Source organism: Glycine max, chromosome 1, assembly GCF_000004515.6.
Source record: "Glycine max cultivar Williams 82 chromosome 1, Glycine_max_v4.0, whole genome shotgun sequence".
In the NCBI taxonomy this organism is placed as follows: domain Eukaryota; kingdom Viridiplantae; phylum Streptophyta; class Magnoliopsida; order Fabales; family Fabaceae; genus Glycine; species Glycine max.
Genome location: NC_016088.4, coordinates 2,949,669 through 2,967,454, shown reverse-complemented (window position 1 = coordinate 2,967,454; position 17,786 = coordinate 2,949,669). Strand labels below are relative to the sequence as shown.

The following is a 17,786-nucleotide window of genomic DNA, read 5'->3' as shown; positions in this document are numbered from 1 at the left end:
AATCAGCTTTGATGGGAGCTTTCTTGGAATTGTAGATGCATCTACATCGATATTCATCACATATTCAGATGTTATTGAAATAATAGCAGGAGACAAAAGTCTGAACATATCTGTCATACAATTATGGTTAATGTAAGTGAATTCCTTCATATAACTCATTCCTCATTCATTCAATATCATGATCCACTACAATACTTTCAAATCATGTGAATAGGTATATTCATGAGTGGAGTCAGATATTCAGTCAAGGTTTCATGTATGCATTCCTTGAGCCACAGTCGTTGGTTTGTTCAAAGGATAGACGCAGCGAATGCGAACAATATCTTGAAAGATGGCTTAAGGAATCTGACCGAGAGGTGTACATTGGACCTTACTTCCATCAGTAAGTGCTATTTAACAAACATACTTCAAATGATGTTTGGGTGTATACGTATCTAATGTGAATGACATGCAGGGAACATTGGCAACTCATAATTTTGTGTCCTAGGCAACATGTTGTTGTTTGGTTCTGTTCTTTGCGTAGGAAACCTGATATGCATATCAAAGCTACAATTAATAGGTTATCTCATACCATATAACTTTTTGCAAGCCTTCTTTAGTGGTCATTATTGATTGACATTTTGTTGTATATGCGTTGATGTGGTTTTTTAAAAGCAGTGTAATGACAAAATTGAAGAAGACCTTGTCTCCTGAAACTAAGGCAGTTGCACCAAAGTGGATTGAAGTAAAGGTAAGTCAGCTATGTACCATGTGTTAGTGTTGTCTAGTTAAGTCATGAACTTATGTAATGTATACGATGTTCAAATGTTTTCCATATGTAGAGTCACGTTCAAACCGGCTGTTATGAATGTGGATATTACATAATGCATTGGATCTGGAACATCATAGCCAGCGACATAAAGAGTGATTGGTCCATGGTATGCATAAACTTCAATACAATTGGAACTGAATTTTTATATTTGCAGTACTAACTTACAATTATGAATACTTGCAGTGGTTTGCTAATGACACACCGTTGGACATCGGCATCATCACCACAATTCGAAAGAAATGGGCAACATTTTTTTTAAAGACAGCAATAAGTCAAAACGGCTAATGATGGCGTTGGAGTATTTTTTTCCCTGTATTTGAGACAATTGTTATGTTATTTGACACAGCGGCTATTTTATTTTCGGTCATGCTACTAATATTCTATTCTTAGTATTATCTTCTCAATTTCATATAATTGTAGTAATATATTGTCTTTACCCCCTTCTACTGCATTGCATCTGCATTTGATTACCACAGCAACAATTTAGTGCAGCTATAGTACCACCAAGCTTGCCACTGCAGCAGTTAAGTGAACAAATGAAGTGTCCACAGTCATTGGATGGTTGCTTGGTAGAGGTACATGCTAATAACTAATAAGATTTCCTGTGCAGGGTATCATTGTTTTTGCATGACTGATGGCTACCTTGGGGCTGGAGATTTTGGTTGAATCTGCCTCAAGTGTTATTTTGAAGGTAATGGAGATAATCTTTTGTTGTTGTTTGTTTATTATATACCTAAATTTGGGTTGAAGACTAGTTATTCAACATGTGGATTATCTACCATAATAAGTGATTTTATCATTTGAGCAGATGATATTATCATTTGACCTTGCTTTTGCTTGGATTCCGCTCCTAAAGTTCAGTAGCAGCAAAGTGACTAGCAGCACAAGCATTGAAGAGGTGTGTTTCCTCCTTGTTTGTGGATTCATGAACTATAACTTAATACATGAAACTGAAAAATGTTCTAGTTATAAAATTTGATTAGCTAGGCTTACATGAATTGTTGAATTGATCAGCTAGGCATACATTATATCAACTGTTAGTGTCATTTTTTCAGTCTAATAATATTTTGGTTGATATTATCATTATTATGATTAAAGAGATTGCAGGGATTCCAAGGGAAGGGGACCAGGGGATGAAAAATATGATTAAAGACAGTTCTTGAGGAGTTTGTCACATGCTCAGGTAATTAGTGCTAAAGCAGTTGGGTGAAATTCTCATATTTTGAATGCTGCATGCAATTAATATCGTCATTTGATGAAATGCAGAATCTTCCTGACTGGTTTAGTGCATGTTTCATTGATTGCATAAGATGTAAAATATTATTAATCAAGAGGAGTCTTGCTTAATTGACTTCAGTGTTGAGCGTGTTGCATTTGTCTTATGTACTAGTTCATTCATTTATTTAATTTTAGTTGACAACTTCTGGAATGGTGATATCAAAATATAACCTATGAAAGAGGATAATCTTCTCAGCTAATTGTTGAGTGGTTTATTTTTTTGTTTTGTCTTTTATGTTGCATTTGATGACTTTGTTTCTTTTCTTGTAGGGAAGTGGAAGATTTTGCACGAAGGTTAAATTCTGCTTGGCCTGAAAGGATGCAAATTTGATCTTTGGCCCAACACAGAAGACTAGTAACAATTTCTATGAATAGCAATGGTTCAACGCAGTTGTATATAGGTATGTTCTATCTATCTTCTCAATATTCGCGGTGAACCCTACTTGCTGCCTTGTTTTCTATCAGAAGCATCATTAAATTTTGTTGACATGCACATGACTGGAATCAACTAGTTATAAGTTACTTCATCACTCTCATGCATTTCATTCATCACATACAACACTTAAATGCTTTAATATGGGCAATTAATATGGGTGCCGGTCTAATTAAGACTGAGGGGTGAGAAAGAGACAATTAATATGGGTGCCGGTCTACTTGCAATTGGTTCTTGTGCAATTGGTCTATGCAGTGATGAACATTACTTAAATGCTTGCAATAGAATCTGGAATGAGCCCTCTTGTCGTTGTTGCTTATCGACAACTCTTTGCTACTGTGTCCATTGCTCCATTTGCTTATAGGCTCGAGTGGTAATTATATATATATATACCCTATCTGGTTTTGTTTTATTTTCATATATATAAACAATGCATGCATGAAAGGCTTTGATGAACTTTGAACCACCTATAACATTCTCACTGTGAGTGTCACCGTCGATATCCCTTTTCTTTTGGTTCATGCATGATTGTGTTATTTATCCTTTAAATGTATTTATATATGTTTGCTGTATATAAATGTAGCTTTTTTTTTGAAATTTGAATGGTATAACCCAAATTTTGTGAGCAGGCAAAATACTTCAACGACGGTCCTTATGAAAACCCGTCTTTATAGCCTTATTTACCAACAACGACGGGTGCTCCAGCCACCGTCGTTGAAACCTCAAACAACAATGACGGTGTACACACCACCGACGTTGACATACTACCAAACAACGTCGGTGGTGAGCCCGCCACCGATGTTGACAGGAAACAAAACAACGACGGGTCTTGTGAACCCGACGTTGAAATGGACCAAAACAACGACGGTGGTGCGCCCGCCACCGATGTTGACAGGAAACAAAACAACGACGGGTCTTGCGAACCCGACGTTGAAATGGACCAAAACAACGACGGGTTGTCTAATATGTGCGTCGTTGAATCCTTTTTTATAACGTCTGTTCTTTTATAGCCACTGACGTTGTATTCTTGCATTACAAAGACGGGTCCTATGATGACCGATGTCGTTGTTGTCGACATACAACGACATCTGGAACAAAGACGGTGTGGGGCCCGTCGTAGATACCGGTTTTCAACCGATGTAGAAGCTTCTTTTTGTAGTTGTGAGTCGCGATATACTTATTTCTAAGTAAATTGTAATGTTCTTAATTCTAAGTAAAAGCGTTGATCCAAGTCGACAATTGGTGAATTGAGTTAATTTTCTCCATGATTGTTTCTTGTTATACAAATCGGGTCTCAAGTCTAATCCAAAACAACTATTGTAGTATTAAGTTATAATCTAAGTCTTATTGCCTTTGATTTTGTCTCTATTACCCATCTTCTTTTTTTTTTTTTTTTTTCCATTACGACATAAAATATGATGTAGTCACTCCTAAAATTTCTGGTCCCCCTTGGAATAGATTTGATGCAAAATAAAATAAACAAGCAGCGGATAAGCATATATAGTTAAGTTCTACTTGTTTAATTAGTGAATCTCTTAATCAACTTGTGATCCGATCGTCAGCCATCATGTCGACCCCAATTCGAAAAAAGCACACACTAGAAGTTTTGTGCACTCTTTGGTGATTGCCAAATATTTAAAAATACAATATGATAAAATAAAATCTTGAAACTTCCTTACCTCAGCGGGAAGATAATGGAACTGCTTTATTGTGTAAGTATATGTTGTGAGAGAATATAAATGATTCTAAGAAATTTGTTAAACTTAGGCAGTTTGTTCGTGTTTTTAGAATTATTTTTATGGAAGTTAATTATATTTAAAAAAATGCTAGAATTTTGTAAGTTTAATTTTTTTAAAAGTAAAAATTCTAACACCTTTTAAACAATAAATCATAATTTTTTTAAAATTTTTTGAAAGTATGTGATAAAAGAAACTTTTAAGCTTAGAATAATTAAATGAATCCTTAATTTAATTTTTTTGTTTTTCATTTTTCAAGATATATGCAATATCTTGGATGAGGTTGAAGAGCAAGTAGAAGATTTACGATATATATGCCAAGGTGCCTTCCTTCTTTCCTTTTTCTTTTTAGGTCTTTTCATGTCAATTTGTTTACTTAAAAATTAAGAGTGCAATTCTTCGAATGAATGAATATAATCCTTTTATGAACAACTGAGTAAAGATTCCTCTATTTTATTCACAAAATAAACGAACAAAGGAATCGAAGATTCGTTTATATTAGTTAATGCGGGAATTTGAATTCAATTTTATGGTATACTTAAATGAGTTTGATTGTATTCCTTTTACGAATTTTGAAGGTGTTATTTAATTTAGTTACCAAACTCTCGTGCATTTGTTAGTTTTGATTATGGGTCGTGCAAGCCTGACTAGCTTACATTTCGTACGTTTTGGTGAATAAGAAATGTGATACAAAAATTTACATTAAATCAAAATAAGTATTCAACATTGTATTTGACACAGATATTATTTCAACACAAAAATTGAGACCCTGATGGGGCATTAGCTTTGTTCTGTTCATAAAATGCTTTTATAGTCAGTGCTGAAACTTCAGCTATAGGACATTAGAACTTTCGTTTACATAAAACTATTTGTAAATTAAGTTTTCGGGAAAATTAATCATATAATTAATTTATAATAAAATTACACCTGTTTGAATAGAAAATATATAAAATATTTGGTACAATTTTTTTTACATAATATTTGGTACAATTAACTGCTACAATGTTCTAATTCTTCTCACGAGTTAAATCATTTAGCTTATCATGCACTTATAATATAGAAAACATGAATAGAAAAAATATAAAAAAATTAGCTATTTTGGTCCTTAGAAAATAGTGTAATTTCAATTTTTTGTTTTTTTTTTATAATTTTTTTGGTATTGAATAAGAGATCATGGATGTTTCTTAATTCATTAATCAAAATTAATCTTATTTATGATGCCTAATTGTTGTTATCCTAAAAAATCTAATTTTTTTTATACATATAAAAAATAAAACAAAAATTCTTTTGGTAAATAAATCATTTTGATCCTTTTTGTAATTTTTTTAAGCCAGAAGCACAACTAACATATAAAATGATTAATACTATTTCAAATTTAAAATAGAGAAACAAATAAAAATAAAATAGCTTTATAAATTTATAACAAAAAAGGAAGGAATATTTTACATTTTGAGCTTTGAAAATGAGTGGCACGAACTATTGGGTCTTAATTCTTACCATGTAAATATGCATTTTCACATTTAATTTTGAAAGCATAGGACAGGTGTTGACAAGTGACCATTCATACACAAAAGGAGAGGAGGGGGTGAGGTCTAGAGACTAGTATGTAATATTGGTTGGCCTAGACAACCCAAACCATGTATCCATCATTTTCCTTATCATTTTAAAATAATAATATCACTACTTCTTTCTTTGGTGGTATTATAATTATTCTTATATAAATTAAGAAAAATTAACAAATAAATAAATAAAATATTAATTTTAAAAAATTTATCTTATAATTATTAATTTATTATTTTTAGTCCAATCATTAATATCATAAAAGATATAAATAAAAAATAATTAATATTATATTAAAAATTAAAATAATAACTATTTTAGAATATTTTTTTCTTATACCATAATTATAATATGACTGAAGGATGAAGTATTATTCACATGAATAAAAAAATATTCAAAGCAAAGAAAGAGTGTATGAATCAAAGCACTTGACCTACTTCAACTCCATTCCCAGTCTCCTCTTTCCTCAAAGTCCAAACTCTAGTAATTTCAAAACCAAAGTAAAATCTTATAAAAGATAAATTAATAATTACTTAATTAGTGTCACGTTGGAAAAGTTAAATTTTTGTTATACAATTAGATATTTTTTAAATATGGTCGTTCATCATCATCTTTGTTAGGACGATGTGAGTGAGTGCGGCGAGTGGTTGATTTTGTGAATTAAAATAATAATAAAAATAATAAAATGTTACTAATAATAATATTATTATTATTATGTATTTTTTGTGTTCATTATTTCCTTCTCCTTGAAAACTGACTAGCTGTTCTGGCAGTGGGAACAGAAGCAGGAAAAAGTTCCAGAAATTCTGGTAAGGAACGAAGAAAAGCAAAGCAAACGCAGCGTTTTTCGTTTCTTTTCGTGTCGCTGCTGGTTATGGATGGAATGTACGGAGTGCCGCCGGAGTACGCCGACAAGGCCCTCATGACGCCGGAGAATCTGATTTTCCCGCCGGACTACCACCACGCCTTCCTCTCCGCCGGCCGGATTCCGCTGTTCGGATCCGACGAGCTCTTCTCTTCCGCCGACGGAATTCACAGGCAGCAGGACGAAGATGACGTGGCAACCACCACCGTCATGAAGGCCAAAATCGCCTCTCATCCTCAGTACTCTCGCCTCCTCCAAGCTTACATCGACTGCCAGAAGGTGCATAACAAACTCGTTGAAATTAGTTGCAACTTGTAACTGTTTCTCGGAGGAAGAAAGAAAGAAAAAACGGTTATAACAAACTTTTTTTTCTGCTACGGCTGCTGCTGTTGCAGGTTGGGGCGCCTCCGGAAATAGCGCGTTTGTTGGAGGAAATCCGGCGAGAAAACGACCTATGCAAGAGCGACGTCGTTTCTTCTTCCACGTGCTTTGGAGCCGATCCCGAGCTTGACGAGTTCATGGTCCCCCCTTCTTTCTCTCTGCGCGCACACGCGCGCACATACACACATATATATATATATATATATATATATATATATATATTATTACAACTTTTGTCAAGATTGTGTTTCTGATTATTCATTTTTTTTTTTTGGTTCAGGAAACCTACTGTGACATGCTGGTGAAGTATAAATCCGACTTGGCTCGCCCTTTTGAGGAAGCAACCACCTTCCTCAACAAGATCGAAATGCAGCTCAGCCATCTCTGCACTGGCGCTTCCGTTTCGAACGTTTCTGGTTTGTTCTTCTTCTCATTCTCTTCAGTGTCTTGCTAGCTGTAAGCTCTCGTTAACTGCTAGTGCTATTATAATTTCGGAACTCGATGTTCGTTCATTGATATCTGTGCTTCTTTTTACAAAGAGGAACAAAACGAAGTAGTTTTAATAAAGGTTGTGAAGCTGTTTTAGTAATAGCAACCTTAGCTAGCACATCAAGCGCGTGGATGAACCCACAAAATCTTATTTTAGTTTAACCAGTGATCTAGTCCGAGCTCAGAGTATATGCAGCTCGGGTTTTGGGTCTTCAGTAGTGATAGTACTCTTAGTTGGCACATTGATGACACATGTATCAACCAACAAAAAGTTCGGGTTTTGAGTATACGTGTTTCAAACTTGTGATTTGGACCCAAAATAGAAGTACTCTTGTTTAAGTCGGATGGAGCAATGAGCAATGTTTATGTTTGGTTGCTTTCCTTGATCTGCCTGGTCCTTATCTCTTGGTTGTTTAACCATTGGCTGAGAACATGCATGAATAAACTTCACAGAAATAGGCTTATAAGTTAGCAGCAAATATGTGCTTGCGAGAATGAGATTGAGACATGACACAGTTTTTTTTACGAAGGGGCACAACTGCACAAGGAAAAGAGTGTACTAGAAAGAAAAGAAAAAAAGGAAAGGGAAACCCTAACACTTCTCTCTCTTTCCTATGCATTGGTGTTTATGCATGACTGTGCTGCTGCTGGCTTCTCGCTGTTAATGTATGTAACTTTCTTTGTGTGCTTTCACTGTGAGACTGTAATCCATGGCTTCTTTCGTCATAGGAGGAGAAAAAAGTTTGGTTGTTGGGTCATTCCGGGGTAGTATATAATGCTGTTTGAGCCTTTCGCCTTTTTCAGTTCCTTCTTTATACGGGTCTTCGAATTAATTGCTAGCTTCTATGGACTTGTGTGGTTTGTTTTGTTTGGCCTTAGAGTTGTTCTCTCCGCACGCTTTTCTTAGTTTTTTTTTTCCTTTCTCTTTTTTTTACAATCCCATTTTTTCTTTTATAATTTTCCTGCTCGTGAATGTCAAGTTTGACGAGTAATGGTCTTCTGCATTTGGCTCTTCAATTTTGACATTGCAGATGTTCTTAAATGACATCTCAAATAGTGGCCTCGATTTAATACACTGACCAAACACAATATATGATTGTTGGGTTTTCAAACACCCTTGAGTTTAAATGGGCCTTCTTGCTTATCTAATCTGCCACCGATCAAATGTTTTTTCTTACTACTATTGCTTTGGTCTTTTGACGCCCCTTCCAGCTCCCCAATATGTATAGGCTTGTAACTGCATGCGTATTTTGAACAAGTTTCTGTTTGAAAATCTTCCACAGAAAATTCATTAGAGTAATGCTTATGCCCGCTGTTGTGGTCGATGTTGGTATATTTTGGTTCTCTAATTGTTAGAGAACATTTCTCCTGATAAAAGGTTTGTTTTCTTTTTGCTTCCCTAGCTATAGCTATTCAACTCTAAGAAACAAATGCTGGTAGTGAATATTTTGAAGATCGTGGTTTTACTTGCTTTGACACCTAAATTTTATTTGCAAGGATTATTTTTTGTTAGATATTAAATTCAAATTGTTATATGATAATCATTTGTCAAACTTATGTTCTTTTATTTATCATGAACATTAGAGACTAAAAAGGTATACGCTCAGGCTTAAATTATTTTATTGTGGAATATAGCAGAAATGCTATCTATAATTTGTAGTATCGGAAACTAGAAATTAAATGGCATAGTAGTATATAATATGTGTCGTGATTCATATGTGTGAATTAGTGATTCGGCATATGCAAGTTTTGAAGGTACCCTTCATTAATAGAGATGGACTACTTTCTTCTTTCTTCCTAGCACACATGAAACTTACATGTTTCGAGGACTTTTATGATAATAACGTAATTTAAATATTATAATCTTCTAATGTAGCCCATTTTGGATTAGATGTACACATGATCTGACAGTAATAGCATGCAATGATTCTGCTTTCATACTTTATTAATGTATCGAGTTCCAATAGAGCACAGGTGATGCATGTTGTCATGAGATAAAAAATGCTCATTGGGAATTGTCTAGGGGGCTGATAGTCTGTCTGAAGCTAAAGTAATGTCAGATTTTTTATAAAAAAATCGGAATTTAGTTGCTTTGGGTTATCTTGTTGGTTAGTAAAGTTAGAAAGAAGGAGCTCAACATTATTGAAGTTAGATTATCCTCCTGTTCATGCTTTGGTTCAAGAAAATTAATTTTGCGAAATAAGGTTTTAATCTAAAGGACTCAGCTGATTATAATTAAATTGATGTTTTACTTCTCTTTAAGTTCTTTCAGATCTTGTTCTCATTTTCTGTTCAATCCGTGATTATGTTTCTTTATATAATATTTTACCCTATGTTGAACTTGAACATGGGCATCCTCATCCCTCTTCAGAAGCATGTGTCGAATATTTATATTTATTTTGGGGTTGTCAACTTTGTTATTATAGAATTTTATTTTGGTTACTGAATTTTATTCACGCCAGAAGATCAGTTACAATCCCCATAACGTTTTGCTAATTGTGGAGGCTGGAGTGCAGTGGATTCTAATACCATATTTTGATCTTTTTTTAATGTTAAAAAGGGTGGTCATTGGTTATCAGGTTGGTTAAGGTTGGAAAATATTATTATTTATGCCTGAAAGTACAGATTACCTTTTCAGTTATGTTTTAATTTGTAAATGGCTTTGTTTGCATCCTTAATTTGGTGGACTCTATTTCATTATGCTTTTTGCCAACCTATATTCCTTTAGTGAATGCCTCAAAAGCAAAGTTGACAGGATGTGAAATTCTTTGCTTCAAAACTTCTTCTCTCTACTTTTTTTTATTTTTTTTTATTTTTCTTGTCCTCAGTACTGCAATCACTATGTCAAATTGGATTTTGTATTTGTTAGAAGCAAGTTTTCAGGTTCTTGGATTGACATGAACTTTCTATGTGTCAAACTTATGTTTATTCTTTGCATATTAGTGCAGCATTGTTGGCTTTTTTTTTTTGATAAGTCAAATTCTTATTGGAAAGGAGTATAAAAGGTGCTCCCACGTCCCACCCATTTACAAATAGAAATGACAACATGAACATGAGATATCTCCAGGATACTTTACAATGAGATAATTCCTAAACTCTCTGGTGGCCTAGGCAAAGATAAAAAAACAGCTCATTTGGTTTAAATACCAGCCCACAAAGAGAAAGAAGCACCTGAAAGGCTGAAAGTTTTGACTTGATCCAACTCCAGCTTCTAACTTTGGATAGTTCCCCCCACTTTGTTCCAATCCGTTATATAATTCTTGAAAACAATTTCATTCCTATGTAGTCAAAATGCAACCACAGTAATTGCCAGGAATGTCTCAAGTTCTTTCTATGTTGTTGACATCTATCATGGTTGATTATGCTATGTTTTTTAATATATGTCATTTCCAGATCATCCTAAACGACTTGAATATCTAGTGTGATTCCTAAGTGATCTATTAGTTTACTCAATTAGGTTTCTAAATGGGCTTGAACATTGTGATATTTTGCTCTCTGATTTGTGTTTTTTTGGGCATACGGTTGATGAATGTTTGAATTGCTTATTTATGATCATGTTATTGAAGTGTGTAATGAACTTTTTTTATCTGACTGAAGGCATTAGTAAATTGCTAAGAAAATCTATTACCTCCAGTCTTTATAGATAAAGTCATCTCTTTAGATTAAGAAATAGAAAATAAAGATTAGTTATTTACTCATGCTCTCCGTCTTATTTTATGATCTTTTACAAATCACAACTGATGAATCATGAATGTGTTATATAATAAGGATAAAACTACTTAATAACTGTTCCGTGTTCATTATTTATGTTATAGTGGAGAAAAGTTCCGGTCCTCAATGATCAGGTAAGTCTATGGCATGCTACATAGAGGTATAAAATGGTGAGTGCATCGGATGTTAGGGAATTGGAGTATTGAAATCCTAACATCACACTTTAGTATGGAATGAGTCTTGCATGATTTTCGTCAACTAAAAAGTGTATTGGAGGGCATTGTTCATTTTGGAAATTTTGTGAAATAAAGTAATTTTATTTCACGTGTTAATTATAATTTTATTACTTCCAAAACCACTAGTAGTGCTATCATGTATGTATTTGTATTGGACCGGGTTTAGTGGCTTGTGTGTTTTGACTTTTTAAGTCCAATCATAAGTATAGCGTCTCCCTGTTTTGTGTCTACGTAGTGCAACATTGTCTTTTTATGATTTAATTTGCTTCCTATGTTAACATTTATTTATTCCGAGGGATTAAAGTTAAAGAGTTAGTTAAACCCTAGAGGATTTGGTTCTTGGCTGGTGCCTAAGTTACAATGATGCAGAAATCATAAGCAAAATATCATGCTGCTGGATAGGTGGTATCTATTACACGAAGGGCTATTATGGCTTCCTTTTGATGTTTACATATAAAACACATATTATACATTTTTGTGGTGGTTCCGGGGGGACTTAAGTTCTCGAATCTCCAAAATAATTTGGACTTTTCATCTGTATGCTATGGTTTCTTTCTTTCTTTCCAAATCTTAGGATTTTATAGTTCTACATATAAGCATCGAGAATCTGAGGGAAAGTTGGAAGCTGGTGTTTCAGGTTCTGATGAAATATTAATTAGGACCTTTTAGAACAATCCCGTGTGCAGCGGGTAATCAAAGAGTTATAGCTTTCACATGCACTCCCGCAGAATTCGCTGTGATTTTTGCTACAGCTTTTTTTTTTTTTTTTCTTTGAAGAGAGAACGTTCATGTGACTCATGTCATTGCCATGATGTATGTAATATGTATATACCTTCCTCACTGCTCTTGCCCCTGCGTGTCTTAGTGCTTGTCATTGCCATTTTCCGATATTTTGTTCTCTTGTGCTCCATTGTGGGCCTCTGCCATTGACCCTTTGGTCATTTGCATGATGCGTAATACTTGTCGATCCAGTTTAAAGCTGAGACTTTGTTAATTCTCTTGTTAGTACTTAGCAGTGTGTTCCTTGGGAGGTTTTTTTATTAATCAAGGATATTCTCAATCTGATAGTAGTAGGGCCACAATTTTTTTTCTAGTAAAGATCACTTAACTAAGTCTTTTTCTTACACATAGGAGAGTCGAATCTTAATATACTTAAAGAAATTCTGCAATCTACCAATGTCTTCTTGGTATTGGGCTTTTGTTTTGGGCAAGTGTTTTTGCATTCAAGCAATAGGAAGGTCTTAATTATTACACAAATGTAATGTATGAATAGAAAGGCCAAATAAATCTAATTTAGTTGTTTGAATACGACGTGAGTTTTTGTAACTCTTTTTTAATTTGTATGAATAAAAAAATTGTATGAATAGAGAGAAAAGATTAAAGATGTGAAGGGTTATGAAATGGGTAATTAAGGAGACTGAAGTGTAATAACTGGGGCTGTGATGATAGAGATGGGGTTTTGATGATGCCGTACGGTGTGCCTTGTTGGAAACTTTGAGTTTCTCTTTGGTTAGGGTCATAGTGAGTGACAATGGATGGAACCAGGCACTGACACTGATGTTTTTCTTTTTTTCTTTATACTTTCTTTTATTTCTTTCCAACTTAGGTCTGCTCTGATCTGGTCTGGTGTGTATACAGTGTACTCTTATGCGATGGTCAAATCCTTGTCGGATTGAGTGGGTGTCAGAAGCAATTTGTGGGTGGGTGCTCGTGGGCTACTAACCCTGTACTTAACCATTATTCGATCACCTTTGAGATATCCTGCTCAGAAATCATGAGTGACAAAAGTTTCTCTCAGGATTAATTTAAATTTATGTTCAGGTCTTCAGGATGAAAATGATATAATAAATTAATGATAGAATAAGTTCTGTTTTATAAGGTTTTAACTTTTTTTTTTAAGGTTTGGATTTGACTTATTTGGTATAAGGTTTGATTTGAAATTTTTAAAAAGTCCAGTATTTTTTAATGCTAATTAAAAAAATGTTTTGTAATAAAGTTTTTAAACAATTAGAAACTCACTTAAGTAGGTTAATAGATGGTGTAAATCAATAGACTCCGTATTTTATTTAACAGATCCATAAATATATAAATTCAAAATATTGTCGTAAGATTTTATTATACTAATATTATTATTTATTTAAATATGACAATTTGTGAGGTTTAAAATGAATCTTTTGGGACGCTAAGTATCCCAAAGTTCAATGGGTTACACGCTGCTTACTCGGTCTGAGTATTTTTTTTTCTTTCACAAGATTTAAATATAGATTTAGATTCTTGTCATTTGGACCAACATACCTTGATTAAAAGGTTTTTTAAATGACAACACACTCACTTAAGAATTGACTTAAGCTTGAAGTAAGTTATTAAGTTCTGACGAGGGATTTGACCTATTATTACTTAGTTTATATTGATAGTATTATAAAATAAAACCTTATACTTTAGTTTATATCAAATACCAAATTATTATAAAATAAAACGTTTTATGCACCTTGGTTTATATTGATATTATAAGTATAGAATAAAACCTTGTGCCTTTTGTTATCAAATTTCATTTTAAACTTGCATGCTGTTATGTTACTTTTTGAGTTGAAATTACAGTGTACAAATTTTACATTATCAATTAATTAAAAATTATTGCTAATATAACTTTTAAGATATTTATTATAAAAGTTAATAACATTTATCATAAGTAAAAATTTATAATAGGATGATACAGGAAAAATGTTCTACAATGTTAATTTATGTACTATTTACTCTATTTGTCATACGTATACATAAAAAAAATTCAAATTCATATAGTATTTTACATTTTTTGTAACTTATTTGTATTTTACAACAAGCAATGTAACTTTGTATTATTGTAAGATTAATCTGAAGTCGAATTACTTGAATGATTTTGATTTTGCTATTATTTTGCTAGATGATGGGGGGGTGTCTTCGGACGAAGATTTGAGCACCGGAGATGGTGATGCTCAAGATGGCCAATTAAAGGGTGAAGATCGTGAGCTCAAAGATAGGCTTTTACGTAAGTTTGGGAGTCACATCGGTACTTTGAAACTCGAGTTTTCAAAGAAGAAAAAGAAGGGTAAGCTTCCGAAGGAAGCAAGACAAACATTGCTTCAATGGTGGAATGTTCACTACAAATGGCCTTACCCTACGGTAAATACTTCAATTCTTGTGTTTTATTTTCCCCTGCAAATTGGTGAATCTAATTCTTATATATGTTATTGAGATATATTACGTACAACAATTTATATATCATTTTTTATTTGTGTTTATCTCTCTTCTATCAATATGACATGTAATAAAAATGTGATAGCCATGAAAAAAATGTACTAAAAAATTGTTGGATGAATTATTTTACAGATAATATTTTTTTTATATTATTAAACTTGTATTTTGTTTTACTTGATCATGTATAGGAAGCTGATAAGATTGAACTGGCTAAGTCAACAGGGCTAGACCAGAAGCAAATTAACAATTGGTTTATAAACCAAAGAAAACGACATTGGAAACCATCCGAGAATATGCAGTTTTCTATGATGGAAAATCTTAACGGACGGTTCCTTGCTGATGAATGAGGTGCATGTACATGATATTCTCAAATGTATATCCCGATTAATTATTGCTTGTATTTTTTTTTTTTTGTAAATTCTGAATTAAAAGCAGATTACTGACAGTAAAATGCTTATTACTTTCCCATGAAGGAAAAGGGAAATGATCATAATACTATTCTTGATAATAACCACTGACATTGTGAATGAACGCTTATACTTTGGTTCAAAGTCCTACACCCATATTAGCTCATTGCTGTTGCATTAATTAATTTGTCACTTTGCATTTATCGGTGTATCAATAGATAGTTTTTGGTTAACTGGATTTTTGTGGATATCCATAAATATAGAGTAAATTATCCTCGTATCTTTTTGTGTTTTTTTTTTAAAAATTGACCGATACTTTTTCTTTTTTTATCTATTAATATAATTAATTAACGTTAATTGAAATATATGAACAAATAAAATTTTTCTAACATCTTTGTTATACTCATTTTCTATATTTTTCTCAAATTGTATCGGATGTTTTTTTTTCATTACTTTTATCTTTTTTCTGTTAATGTTAATTAATGTCTATTGAAATATGTCGTAATAATCTTTCTTTAATATTTCACTCTTATTGGATAGTTGTTAATAGAAGAAGATGTAGCTTTTGATTGAGATATTATATTAAACACTTAGTCATTAAAAATAAATATTTTAAAAAAAGAAGTTAAAAACACAAATGTAAACAAATGATCATATTCAATCAATATGTGTACTAATAATATGGATTCAAGTCCAATTAGAAAAAAAATATAAATATAAAAAACAAAAATGTTAAAATATTTTTAGGTTAATGGTGTTATGTCTTTTATGAAGTTAAAAAGAAAAGATGAAAATATTTTAGACATAAACTTTCATGAGAAAAGTTATCTTCTCTTAAATCATTAAACGACATTTAGGAAGAAGGAAGTTGTAATGTGAATTAAATAATTAAGAGATTTTTTGTAAGATGAAAAAAAGAAAGATGTCTGATATAATAATAAAAAAAAGAAAATACTAATATAATTTACTCATATTAATATTGGTATTCTTTTAATGTTTGAAAAGCATATTATGCGTGAAAGCAATTTTATGTAGAAAAACATGAAAAATGTACCAAGAAAAGTATTAATACTTTTAAATGTTTATAAGTGGACCAGAAATTAAACTGCAAGGTTACTTTGCAGCAAGTCAATTATTGCATATGAAGTGATTCTCTAGACATACTGATTCTAATTAATGATGACTGACACGATTTGTTTTTTTTTTTTTTTTAAATAATCGTACATTCATAAATTTTAGTCTAACTGTAAGAATCTGGTTTATATTCTGTAAAATTGCATCTAAACAAAATGTTATCTAATCCTATAAGTTTATTTTTTTTAGTGAAACAAACTCATTATATCATGAATCAGATAAATCAATACAAGAAGGATTGAAATCAAACATTTGTGGACAAACATAAGATCTCGATGCTCTAGCCAAGCTATGAGCAACTTGATTGGCTTGCTTACTTACAAACTGTATACTACAGTTATGAATATCAGAAATTTGTGTATTACAGATTTTTAAGATGCAACCCGCTTCAAAATTATCAAACTGTTGTGCCTTGAACGCATCAGAAATGGCCTTGCAATCTGTCTCTATAACAATGTTTCCCAACTGCTGTTCTTTAATCCCATTAAGAGCAAAAAGGAAAGCCACAGCTTCAGCCTCTTGTGGAGTTGGTTGACCATGGAACCAAGAAGTTGCAGCAACAGCAAACATGCCTTCTTCTTCATGGATACAAGCAGCAACACCAAACTTGTTTTCTTCATGGAAAAGAACAGCGTCAATATTACACTTCATGTAGTTTATGGGTGGCTTCGACCACTTTGAGTTGCGGTGGGGAGAATGAGATGTAGCTGTATTTGGCCTTTTATGTTGAGTCTTCCATTCTTGAAGATGTTTGAAAACTTGCTGCAAGGACAATCCGACAGGCTTTGAAACTCCTTCCCAAAGCTTCTCGTTCCTTCTACGCCATAAGCACCAAAGTACAGTAACGATTTCCTCTACTTTGCTGGTACTGAACTTTCCCAGTATGTAGAAAATAATACTATGCATGTCTTCCAAAGAATCAAATGCATGTTGAAGGGTATGCCACAAAGAAGCTTCCATCCACACTTGTTGAACGTGAGTACATCCTAGAATAAAATGTCAATCATTTTCAATACAGCTGTCACAGTGTGGGCATGTGATTGGGCATTGAACACCCTTTGTGGACAACCTCTGCCTAGTTGGGAAACATCCTCTAGCTATTCTCCATATAAAAACTTTCATTTTTGCAGGGATATTCAGATTCCATATAGCCATCCAATTTTTGCAGCATCATTTTGAGTAAAAATATTATGAATAAGTGCAACACTCCATGAATTCAAAATGGGATCCAATAAGTCACTTACTGTCATATTTTCTAGACCCGTAGGAAGAGCTGTTTGGGCATATAACTATCTTTAGAACAAATTCATGGATCTTTTCAAATGGTTATTGACTTTCTGATGTGATCTTTATTAAGAGCAGATCACTTGATACAGGTAACAGAGTTTTGAGTTGACGTCATTTCCAGATAGGGAAGATAAGTCAGAATAGAGGCCACAATGATTACCTTGATAAGTCCGAAGTTGGTTCAGCGAGGAACCCAAAGAGAAATTCTCACAAAATTTTATTAA

General features: G+C 32.9%; 3 protein-coding genes across 3 annotated transcripts; 2 read left to right on the top strand and 1 right to left on the bottom strand.

Moving 5' to 3' along the window:
• Positions 1-40: 40 nt before the first annotated feature.
• On the top strand, positions 41-1,653 carry LOC102659909 (uncharacterized). The gene is made up of 6 exons (XM_041004910.1): positions 41-132; positions 215-382; positions 455-559; positions 658-730; positions 822-917; positions 995-1,653. Coding segments are annotated over exons 1-6 (546 nt in total). The 5' UTR covers positions 41-130; the 3' UTR covers positions 1,097-1,653.
• Positions 1,654-6,542: 4,889 nt separating this feature from the next.
• LOC100794719 (homeobox protein knotted-1-like 6) lies at positions 6,543-15,285 on the top strand. The gene is made up of 5 exons (XM_003517583.5): positions 6,543-6,962; positions 7,079-7,204; positions 7,345-7,480; positions 14,421-14,659; positions 14,923-15,285. Exons 1-5 carry the CDS (start codon positions 6,693-6,695, stop codon positions 15,079-15,081), a joined length of 930 nt encoding a protein of 309 aa, XP_003517631.1. The 5' UTR covers positions 6,543-6,692; the 3' UTR covers positions 15,082-15,285.
• A 1,197-nt stretch (positions 15,286-16,482) lies between these two features.
• On the bottom strand, positions 16,483-17,181 carry LOC106799413 (uncharacterized). The gene has a single exon (XM_014777712.1). It carries the CDS (start codon positions 17,179-17,181, stop codon positions 16,483-16,485), a length of 699 nt encoding a protein of 232 aa, XP_014633198.1.
• Between the last annotated feature and the right edge of the window lie 605 nt (positions 17,182-17,786).